Raw genomic sequence first — 12298 nt, 5'->3', positions numbered from 1 at the left:
CAGGTTTCTCAGTTTATCTTTTATACAGACATTTTTTCCCCCCATTATCAAGATTAATGTTTTGTTGTCTTTTGACTTTCAGTGTTTGCCATATGCTTCACTGAAAATAATGTGTGAGTGTGCTGATATTGAAATTAATAATGAGATATCTAATGTACCATATTCTGAATGGTGTGGGCGTTTTTTTTGTTGTTGTTGTTGTTTCTGGTTTAAGGTGGTTTAATATTGTCTTTGTTACCATTGTGCATTGCAATTTTATACTTCAAAGTAGAGGTTGGACTATATAATCAAACAAATGTATCTAACAATAAAAGACGCATGGTGCCTTTGGGGCCATTCCCCCCTAAAAACGTATTAAACATGTTTGTAAATTTGTATTGTGTACAATGTTTCTTTTTGTATGTTTATATCATGTGTGCACTATAAACTGCTAAAATCCCATTTAACAATAATGTGGTTTACCCAGCATCACAAAATCTGCAGTTCTTGGTTGATCATGTCATAAAACATGATACAGGTGAGACCCCAAATGCACCTGGAACCCCATTGGAACAAGTACATGAGGACATGTAAATATTTGAAAAAGGAAAGCTAAAAGTCATAATGAGCATTTTTTTCCCTGCCATTTACTATTATCAAAAGCCACAAGATTGTGTGTATATTGTATATTATAGAAAAGTGGGTATTCAAAATCTTTCTTATAAAAGTACACATTTCTTATCATTAGGACCTCTTTAGGCCTTAAACATCTATTTACACTTTAAACAAATGCTAAAGAAACAACTAGTTTGATATGTTATTTAATGTAGCTCAACATACTGTATTTATACATGTGGAAAGTAATCATGTCGATAAACAGTAAAATTGGGTTTGTATAATAAAATATAATAAAATATAATATAATATTAAAAAGTGCAACTAAGACGTAGTTACAGTACTGTAACTGAGTGTGCTTCATTATTTTACACAGGTTTGTTTTGCCAGTGCTTCCGTGTGAAAGAACTCAATTTCCCAGAATGAACAGCGGCGGAGGCAGCCATTAACGGGAAACCAAAGTTTCAAAAGAGTAACAAAAGTGGTAATTTAAATAAGCGATAGTTAAGCATATTTAAAATGCACTCGTTGTGTTATTACTATTCGAGGCTCAGTAAAATTCGACCAACACGTTCCCCTAGTGTTATACAATTAATTGCCGTACAGAAACAGTTAAACTGTTTTATTTTGAAGGAAGGAAATGCAGCCGGAAGTTGTAACAATTATTTTTATCCCAGCTGACTGGACTGCACGCTAGCTCTGACAATACGTCTGTGACACCGGGGAAGTAAAACCCCTTCGCAGTTAATGTGGCTAAAGAAAAAACACCGCGAAGTTAGTTTTAGTTATTTATGTCGCTAATTGTCACCAACAACAGTCACATAGCAAGCTAAAAAAAACAAGTGTTTTAGTGTTAAGCCCAAAAAGTAACGTTGCTGCACTGTGGGTTTCATGAAACGGTCCTGTTAACTTCAGCGACGTCAACGGCTTCATGAGGTGAGTTTAATTAGCTGGATAAACAAACAGTGTAAATGACAAGCTAACGTAGCAGGGCTAGCATCATGGCTTGGTAGAGTTGTGTAACACTTGATAACATTCCATCTGTGGGCATGTTAGGTGATACAGCGAATGAATGTTTCAGTTAACTGTTTAGAAGAGACGCTGACATTTCTCAAGTGTTTTCATCGACTTTAACCCAAGAAAGTGTTCACTTAGATACTGACGGAGGAAATGGGCAAAATGTAACGCGATTCACCTACAGACCTACGTTGTTTCTACCTGAAGTTAAACAAGAAAACAAGTAAATTCCAGTATTGAGAAAATAAAGTAAATGCGTTTGGAGTAAAGTTTACATATGAGCCTGAATAGTTCAGCCTGAACGTTATTAATTTATTTGGTTGTTACTTTTATTCTGTCGATTGTTTTTGTTGATGGTTTTATGAATGTTTCCAATTCTCAGCAGCTAATTGTCAAATAATCTGACAATTTAGTTATGGAGTAATTAATTCAAATTCTCAATTTGCTGAAAGAAATGCAATGTTCTGAACCACATTTAATATTATATTCAAGAAGCTGCATAGTAGACAGAAAAGTACATGAACAAAATACATAGCTTTAAACATCTACAGTATTTATACTATATTTATTTCCCTATGTTGGATACCATTTCTTTAACAGACTATTCTCTGTAAACCCTTAAGATTATTGTGCATGAAAATCCCAGTATATCAGCAGATTATGGCTCAAACCACAGTCATGTCGCATTCAATGTCACTTTCTTCCCAATTCTGATGTGTGGTTTGAATTTAAGCAGGTCCGGTTGACCATGCCTGCATGCTAAAATGCATGGAGTTGCGGCCATATGGCTGATCAGATGTAGGCATGAATAGTAAAGGAATTTATTTATTCTCTGCCATCTATCTTTTAAGGTCAATTTTAAAGTCCCTGCTGAAACTGGACAAGAGGCAGTGTACACGTTGAACAGGTCACCAATCAATCACAGGACCATCGTGCATTAGATAAACAACCATTCACACTCGCAATCTCACATTTTTTTTTATCTGAACTAAGGTCGGTCGATAGATAACTTCTAACTGAGCAGTGACAAAAAAGCACAACATTTTTTAAAGGGATATACATGTAATATCTTCTTACTTCGAAAGGGTTCCTTTGTGAAGCTCAAACTCATACTGATACTAACATCAAACACTAAGGCAAAACAAATTGATCAAGCCAAATAGGTTGTTGGAAATCTGAATCACTCAACATACAGGACGATTCAAAATATTTCAGATACAATGATTTTTTTTTTTACTTTGTCCAGACTATTAAATAGAAAGCAACCATTAGCTAAGTGATGTGTGGTGTGGTGTGATGACCTGACACTTTCCATGCCTCTGTTGCCTAGAAATTTACTGTTGTCTTTTTGGATCCGGTTCTACACAGCGGACAATACAAGAATATTGTCTTGTTAATGACTGAATAGATCTCTGGATTTGTAATCTTGTATGAGAGCAATCTGGGCTACTTTGTATGTTATGTTTACCTATTATTTCATACATTATTGCCCAGTATTCTGGATACAAATTCAGGCTAGTGTTCATCTTTGACTTGCAGTAGAGAATTGTGTTGTTTTCACATTGCATTCTGTGTACTGACAGACAAAGAACAACTAGTGTTGCCTGTTCAAAACAACTATTACCTCTGACACTAAAGCTGGATTCTTTTTTCCACATTACTGCTTCCCCATTTTCTCTCTAGACAGAGCAAAGCCAGGTCAGCACTTTGTATGGGGCCGGTGTATTGTTGCACTCCCAGGAGAAAGGAGGGAATGCAGTTGCCTTTGAATTTGACTGTGTCACACAGTGAGCCAGGCCGCCTCGATCTGCTCAGTTATATAACTTAATAAACAAAATATACTTGATTGCCTTTTTCTCTTAATTTTGTTAGACTGTCCTTTATTCTATTATACATAACATATAATATAATTCATATCAACAAAAACTAAACATTTGCACTTACAGCACCAGGAAGATATTTGTGTTTGATATATAATAGAGCAGTTAAAAGCAGGAAATGTGCTGAATCATTTATACAAAGTTTTAGAAGTGGAGCTATAAGTCTGCTTATTCTGCACTTTAAGTACTGACTGTGCAGCTGTATGTATCTTCCCCTTAGACTCGTGACTTGTGTGCATTTTCATATCTGAATATTGATTTATATGTGTACATTTACCCTATGCTCAGTATTTCCCCACCTCCTCAATTGCTTTGCCTTTGCCGTTATTACACTGTTTATGTGTATATGCTGCACTGAGACAGGTCACCTTCTTTGTCTATTTGAGATCAAATGTCAAATTCAGCTTCTAACATCCGACTTCAAACATTTTCAAGTAATTTTATGTGCATCATCAGGTGCTGAGTCTTCTTACCTGATATTCCACATCTGAAACCACATAATTTCATCGACTGATCTGCCAGCATGACGAACGCAGACTCTGTCAGGATCCGGGTCTTCTCTCTGAACTGCTGGTCAGTGGTCATGCTTGTTTTCTCTCTTCATACTGTACATTATGCAGGAAGTCAATGTACATACTCTGTTTTCTTTGTTAAGGGGGATCCGGTTCCTTAGCAAACATTGTACTGAACGCTATGCCATGATTGGAGACTTGCTGTGCAAAGAAGAGCATGATGTTGTCCTCCTGCAAGAGGTTAGTGTTTTAGTAATTATCTCATTTATAAAAAGGCATGTTTAAAGATGTGATTCATTAGAGATGATGATGATTTTTATTATTTAGAACATGCAGTTTTGTTGAGTTTGAAACTGAGCACTGCCTCTTCGTGTTTAGTTATGACTGTGAGGACAGAAATTGAACCTGTTTCTCATCATAACCTGAGGAGTCTGGATGGCTCATAACATACTAGCAGATCAGAAATGTGTTTTGACCCCAAACTGTTCAGCATTTGCAGCCCTTGGTACAGAAATTCAGGTGCAAGGCCTGCAATAACTATTTTGGTGATGATGATCAGAGCAAAGGGCTTGTGTCCCATTTCTCCGTTCCATATTATAAATGCTGAAGTTATCCCTTAATAAAGGTCATAAGAAACCTGGGGATTTGTAATTTCAGGACTTGCATCCAGCTTTTTGTATTCTGCCCAGTGAAACATCTCTTCAAGGAGACCGTTTCTTACCTTGTTTGCATTAGCATTTATGACCTTTGTCATTTTGGAACTGATGTGATCTACAACCTTATTAAGTAAAACAAAAGAGAGAGCAGGTATCGGTGTCCTCTGTTATCTGTGGACCACGTCACATGCTGAGTAAGGTCATATCTGTATCTGCATATCTGTCCTTTTTTTTTTTTTGTATTTCTGTCTCAGGGGTTGTCAACAAGCGGTTCACCACAGTCATAATGTTGTATAGTATGTTTGTAACTTGTAGAAGTTTAGGAATATAGTCTGAGAAAAGTTACCCACATATGCAAAAGCAGCAACAACTCCATAAGAAATCATTTTGCATTGAAGCAAAATGGTTAAAATCTTTAAAATGGCAATCAGACCACCACTCGCATGCATTCTAAACTGAAGTTGGGAGTAGATTCAATAATAACGGCTTCTTGGTCTTCCCAGTTACAGTTAAATGTATTAAATCAAGGTTGTGCTTGATGATAAAATATTTGAATAAAGAATAAAGTTATTCTGCCTATTTTAAAAGCTCGATTGAATTTATTTTAATCACTATCTGACGAAAAAAATTTGGACAGCCTGTGCCTGACCCTGTGTCTTAGCCAGTTCTTGTGATTTTATCTTAAAGAGCAGGAATTAAGAGTTTCTGGCACACTGGGATCTGGCTCGTACTTGGATGTGTAATCAGTGGCAATAGCCTTCGAGCCTGGACTTTAAGCACATCAGTTAAAGATACACACATCTTCATGTGCTGTGCGGAGATTGTTACTGGGTTTGTGGTAGAATTAGGGCTGAGTCATACTTTCTTGCATTTACGTACTAGCATTTTGTGGATGAAAAAAATGTGAGTCGCTGGACGCATTGCGCTACATGGAGCTTTGTCCGTGTGGATTGAAAGGCCCAGGTTTTACTTAACACTTTAATGAACTCTGATGTTTCTCATAATTAAAGTTCACTTAGTTGGGGCCCGAGTGTGCTCTGCTTCAAGGTTTCTGCCACACATTCTCTGCCCTGCTCCTGTTTTGATTTATCTTGTTTGATATGTCTTGTGTACTTGGCAGAGAACAGACAGGCAATACAGGAAGAAAAACAAGTTGAGGGTGAATAGTTTTATCCTTGCTGTCAATTTGCCTCAAATACAAGTTGAAGTAATGCAGCCATGACTAGTTGAGAACAATCCACTGAATCTTTCAGCTGCTCTTCTGACTGTTGGCCCCCTTATACCTCTGTATTGTAGTGCACCCTTGTGCCGATGGCTTGTGTGGTGCTGATGAGATCATAAGTAAAAGTTGATCTATGGCAATATCCAACTATATCCACAAAAAGGATGGTCTTGCTACTTAATCACTTTATCAGATAAAAAGTTATCAGAAACTTTTGCAGATTCAAAAGGGCGTGGCCACTGCAGCCATCTATTTTGATAATCGATAATCGGTTTGAAACTTTTATCATTATTAAAACAAGATTTCTGATTGTTTTAGCTTCTTAAATGTGAATATTTTCTTGGTTTCTTTGCTCCACATAACAAAGAAATCATTAAAACTGAATCATTTTGGTTTGTGAACAAAATAAGACATTCGAGAACATCATAATTCATCATCATCAAACACTGATCAACGTTTTTTAACATTTTCTGACATTTTCTGGACCAAACGATTCATCGATTAATTGAGAAAATAATCGACAGATTATCGATTACGAAAATAATCGTTAGTTGCAGCTCTACTCTTAAGGAATAATTTTCAATATTTTTTTTTTAATTCAGGAAATGATCCATTTGCCCTGATGCACTTTGACAGTGAACTGACTTTCTTCAAAAAAAGAAAAAAGTATCTTGGAATGCCATGAAATTTTCCAGAATAATAGTCAGCATCACCCTGAACAAGGATCCGATGAAAATATTCGCAAAGGAATAATTTTAATGAATTTTTGAAATTCGGGAAATGATCCATTTGCCCTGATGAACTATGGCAATATCCAACTATAGCCACAAAAATGATGGTCTTGCTACTTAATCACTTTCCAGCAAAATAAATAAATAAAACGAAAACATAGAAATAAAAGAAACAGAAGAACATCTACACTGAGAATGTGGGGAAAAAACTCTAGAAAGTAGAATGTATAGGACAATTTTGATTTGTTTGACTGTTTTAATAATAATATTATTTAATATACCAATATGTCTGTTTTCTTCTAAGGTGTGGAGTGAGAAAGACTACCTGTTCCTTAAAAAGAAACTTTCCCTTTGCCATCCTCACTCTCATTATTTCAAAAGGTAACATGTTTATTCTCATTCTTATGGCTGTCATGTAATTTTTCTTATTTTGTTACCCTCAAAGACCTTTGAGTTTGGGATTAAAATTCATAAACGATTTGACATGGTTGTAAATCACTGTCAGAAAAGGTTTCTTGCACAGCATTGGTCCGTATGCATAAATTTAACTTAACCTTCAAGATTAACTTTTGCGGCTTTATTCTTTCTTGAGCCCCTGATCAAGACACAAAGCAGATTAATCAAAGGTCCTGCTTTGCTAATCCCTTTTGCAGTTCACAAAAATGTCGACTCAGGTCCATAAATTTTTTGCACCTCTGACCGATAACACCTTCTTTTGATAAAGTAGATCTGTGAGAATTATTTTATGTTTATAATGATAAGCACATGCTGCTGAAGCTGGAGTACAGTTTTAACCTCTGCTCACGTGTTGATTTTTTACTTTCATCCTGCAGTGGAGTCATAGGAAGCGGCCTGGCCATGTTCTCCAAACACAGAATCCATGACACATTTATTTATCGCTTCTCGCTGAATGGTTACCCATACATGGTAAGTCTCATGCCAGAGGTTTTTTTTATACACATGAGGAAGAAATACTTCAAACTGTGGGAAAGAATGATTAGTTATTAAATTAAATCTGAATTATGATGTGTTGTGTTGAAGGTAAAGTGGGTTATTTGGCGTTGATTTACATCAACAGATGAGAGTATGACCACCTTATTCAGTTTCTACTGTTATTTTTATTTTATATTTTGTTATTTATACCTTTTGCATGTTTATATTTCACTTATTCTCTTAAATTTTTCTATCTTTCACTATATGTAGGCCCACCATGGAGACTGGTTCGGAGGTAAAGCTGTTGGAATGGCTGTTCTAGGCATCGGAGGTCTGACTGCTAATGTCTACGTCACTCATGTAAGTTTACATAACAGGAGATCTCAGCTGTATATTAATATAAAGGATGCAAAACCAAACAGATATTTGGTTGGCTTTTTATGTTGTCCCTAAGTTGTAAGTGTAAATAAAAGTGTGACGGTTGAGTAAATGTAAATCGATTGATTGTGTGTCTGTGGGTTGATTTTTAGCTGCATGCAGAGTACTGCAGAGAAAAGGACTCTTATCTACCTCACAGAGTGGTTCAGGCCTGGGAGCTGCAGCAGTTTGTTCGGTAGAGTGTCTTTGCTTTTTAACTCTGCTTGAGGAGGACATTTGTTTTCTCTTGATCAATATCTCCATGATTCATTCATCTCGTATAAACCCCCCCCCCCCCCCCCCCCCACCTGTTGCCACTTGGTTAGCATCAAAAGCAAATCCTAATCAGAGAGTACTTTTCCCTGTGTGTCATCTGTAATGATGTGTTTTCTATCAGGCACACCTCTGCTGGAGCAGATGTGGTCATTTTAGGCGGTGACCTCAACATGCACCCTCAGGACCTTGGAAGCAGGCTACTGAGATCTTACACTGGACTCCGTGATGCTTATTTAGAGACTGATACATTTCATGTAGGTATTGACAAGTTTAAGTTAAGTGATTTTGCTTATTGTGATGGCTACGTCTACATTTTACCACCTTATTTATGAAATAAGGGACAGAAAGGATTAAAGAGGCAGACTTAACATTTGCCTTCATCTATCATTTAAAGATTTCTAGAAGAAACAATAATCATTATATTGTTTTGTTTGGTTGATCAAATCTTGGTATCCTCCAAGGCCCCTGACATCTCTTGCCTGCACAATTTTGAATAAGTATATCTAATCAGTAAGTTGTTGCCAGTTGTGTCACTGTGACAGCAATGCTGTCAGAAATGTGACCTTCTTGCTAACGTTTGCTTAACTTCCTGTCTGTTGTTGCTGTTACCTCATGAACATTTTGGTTGAACTGTAGACATCACTCTTAGATGGTGATTATCAACACTACCAAAACTAACTGTAATGGTGAAACTGAAGTTCCCTTGTGGTGATAAATGCTAAACCCAATCATCTGTTGCAGGGCTGTGAGGATGGTGTCACTCTAATAGCTGACAACCCTTTCATCAATAAAAAGGAGCTCGGTCCTTTTGAGAAGGGAATCCGAATTGACTACATCTTGTTCAAAGTGAGTAAAAGCCACGTTTTGTCAGGCATGCTGCGTTTGTGTTCACAGCATAATGTTTTTGCAGTGTCCTTTAACTCCTACTGCATGTCTCCCTCCTGTTTATTTACAGGGTTCTTCTAAAGTGGACGTCTTTTGCGACTCCATGTCAACCACCAAAGGCTCTGTCCCCGATCACCCTTTCCCGTACTCTGATCACGAGGCTCTGACGGCTGAACTGAGGCTGGAGTCACACACTCACATTGAGACTGGAAGAGACAAGTGTGTTAAAGAGAAGGACTCTGCTGCAGGTATTGTTGTCCATCATGCAATCAAATTGTCTCTCTTTAACAATTATTTGATGAATATCCAATGGATGACATTCATACCCCCTTAATATTTTACAGAAGTGTACAGTTGACAAACAGCTTTTGAGTTTTTATACTAGCTGAAGTCTGCAGAGGTTCTCCAACACATTGGAGGGGATGGGCGAAGCTGCAAATTCACCAGGAAATGGTTCTAAATTTTACACACTGTGCCTTAAGTATTAAGCACCAAATAAATCCATCCGTCTTCTACCGCTTCGTCCTCCAAATGAGGGTCGCAGGGGGTGCTGTGCCAATCATAGGGCGATAGGCAGGGTACACCCTGGACAGATATAGAGACAAGCAACCATTCACTTTCACACCTATGGTCAGTTAAGAGCAGGGGTTCTCAAAGTTTTGATACCTGAGGGCCAATTTAACCTAACCTTGGACTGAGGGCCGCCAAAGGGAAAAAAAAAAAGGAAAAAAAACGTTTGTAATAATTTATAATGACCAGATTGCAGTTCTACAGTTTACACTTATTGGTCTGTATCCAGTAATGTCCAATAAACATTTAACAAGCTTAGTAGCTCCTGGATTAAAACTATCAACTGTAATTCATTGCGGGCCGCCATAAATGTTTCTGTGGGCCGCCATTGGCCCCCGGGCCGCACTTTGAGAACCAGTGGTTTAGAGTGTCCAATATCAGGGTGTCCGCAGGGTCTTAAAAAGTATTAAAAGTTGATAAATCAATTTTGGGAAAATTAAGGCCATTAAATAGAGTTTAAATAATCTTAATTGTGATTTCATGAGGTATTAAATTTCGACTGCAAAAAGTATGCATGAATATATTTATCCCCCCCCCCCCCCGCGTTTGTTAAAAACAACGATGCGTAGGTACACTTTCCCTGCGAGGTTGGCTCGGGGCTCTGTGCGTACAAGTGACGTTACGCATCTTACGACAGCGAATGCGCTCCTCCTGGCGTGAAATAATATCTGAAATCGCACAAAATAAACTCCAGAATCGTAAATACTAGTGCCATTTGGTTTAAATTATTCTTTGGAGGGTTGTTCTTGAAGGTCTTGAAAAAGTCTTAAAAAGGTATTGAAATTATACCTAATATACGTTTACCTAATCCCCATATTGCATGTTTTTGAACTGGGTTGCAAACCCAGGTCTTCTTGCTGCAAAGGCAAGAGTGCTAACTGCTACACCAACTGTGTGGCCCAACAAATAAGTCCTCTAATAAGCTAATAAAAGTCAACTGTCAAAAATCTTATGTGCTCATTCTCTTAAATCTCTTGTTCTAAGGTCGAGTGGCTGAGCTGGTGGATATTATGACGGAGGCTCGCACTGAAGTCAAAGTAGGCCTGCACTGTACAGAGAGCATGCGCTACACGGCAGCACGCACCGGCGTGATGGGTTTGGCTCTGCTGTTGCTGGAGCTGGCCATCGCCGCTGTGCCCTGGTTGGCTCTGGGGGCTGAACAGCCGTTCCCCCTCACCTCCTTCTACCTGCTGGCTGCTCTGTGCTTCGCCATCCTGCTCACCACATTCATGCTGTACGTCCTCTACACCATGGAGCTGAAATCTCTTCAGGGAGCTGAAGACCAGATGAGACTTGCTGCCGGAAGCCTGCAAGAGAATCTCAGGGGTTTTCCTCTGGCTCAGCCTCACGTCCCCCAGCGGAAGCCTCCACAGGGTGTTAGGGTCGTGGACGCGGAGGAGTAATATCGGAGCCAACTGGGTCAAAGTGGACTTTGGTTTTAATGAAGCCTTTGAAGTGAGCTTTTAAGATGAAGGGAATTCTTGCTCCTCTGAAAGTGTTTTATGCTCAAAAGAGATTTAGATTTTTACTGTAAATTGAAAGGTTTGAACTATAATCAATGAAAGATTCTGATAGTAGTGCTTCACACAATCATTTCACTTTTATATTAGTCTTTTGTTATATTAGTCTATGCACCTCCACAAATACACCTCCTATCAAATGGTTAAATACATCTGTTCTACTGCTGTGCTTAAAGGTCATTTATATGACCATTGTGTTTTGTTTGTTTTTAAAGCCTCAGGTGCTACTTGCATTCCACCTACCAGTATTACCAGTACCATCGGGACCAGTTATTTCTGTTTATAATCTCATGCTTCCGTTTTGTGATTTGTAGAATCCGTTATACGATCACAGTGGGTCCAAATACTGTGTTTTGCAGATCTACTTAATGTGTTTATTTACACAGAAGAAGTACACAAAAGATAAAGACACTCCACCAGTTGTAGGTTTACAGTATTTTTAATTTCTGTGCAGGCACTTGGAGTAGCACTTTAAACATTCACCATGTTTAGACTCGTTGCACCTAAAGTTTCTTGATGTTAGATTATTGTCTTCACTCCTCCATCCCAAAGTGTGGCATTATGAATGTACTCTGTATCATGATGTATATTCTTAACTTTGAACTAATTTGATCACAGAAGTTATTTTTTACAAAGCAGCTGAAAATGAATGATTGTATGTGTCCACTCAGTTGACTAACCAGATAATCCACTCCCTTCTATGTGTGTTGGGAAATTAACTTAAAACCATAAGAGACTTGAACCTAAAAATGATTATTTTTGAATTCTTATTTATCGCCTCTGTGGTAGAAACATGATTGACTGAAGAAGGAAAAAAGGTCGATAGATTTTCAGAAAATACCTGATCTTCATTCCTATTAGAAATTGTAATTATTTATATTTTATGAAAATAATAAAATCATACTCAAGGATACGAAATGTCAACTGCAGATATTTACTGATGCACCACAGGTTCACACATTCACCACAAGAGGGCAATGAACGAATATCTTGACTGGTGAACTTTCCACAGCAATCAGGTCCATCTGAAAACCATCAACCAAACTGGTTCTTTGGCAGCATGGGGGAGGAGATGCCAGAATTTG

General features: G+C 37.9%; 1 protein-coding gene across 1 annotated transcript; it reads left to right on the top strand.

Moving 5' to 3' along the window:
- Positions 1-1467: 1467 nt before the first annotated feature.
- smpd2b (sphingomyelin phosphodiesterase 2b) lies at positions 1468-11096 on the top strand (the record flags this gene model as incomplete). Its single annotated transcript, XM_083892657.1, has 11 exons — positions 1468-1530; positions 3948-4064; positions 4147-4243; positions 6917-6993; positions 7446-7539; positions 7816-7905; positions 8076-8158; positions 8360-8492; positions 8980-9084; positions 9194-9371; positions 10678-11096. Exons 2-11 carry the CDS (start codon positions 4015-4017, stop codon positions 11094-11096), a joined length of 1326 nt encoding a protein of 441 aa, XP_083748783.1. The 5' UTR covers positions 1468-1530; positions 3948-4014.
- Between the last annotated feature and the right edge of the window lie 1202 nt (positions 11097-12298).

Source organism: Microchirus variegatus (assembly GCF_963457635.1).
Source record: "Microchirus variegatus genome assembly, chromosome: 7".
Lineage (NCBI taxonomy): Eukaryota > Metazoa > Chordata > Actinopteri > Pleuronectiformes > Soleidae > Microchirus > Microchirus variegatus.
The sequence above is the reverse complement of the archived record's forward strand: the minus strand, read 5'-3'. Positions and strand labels throughout refer to the sequence as shown.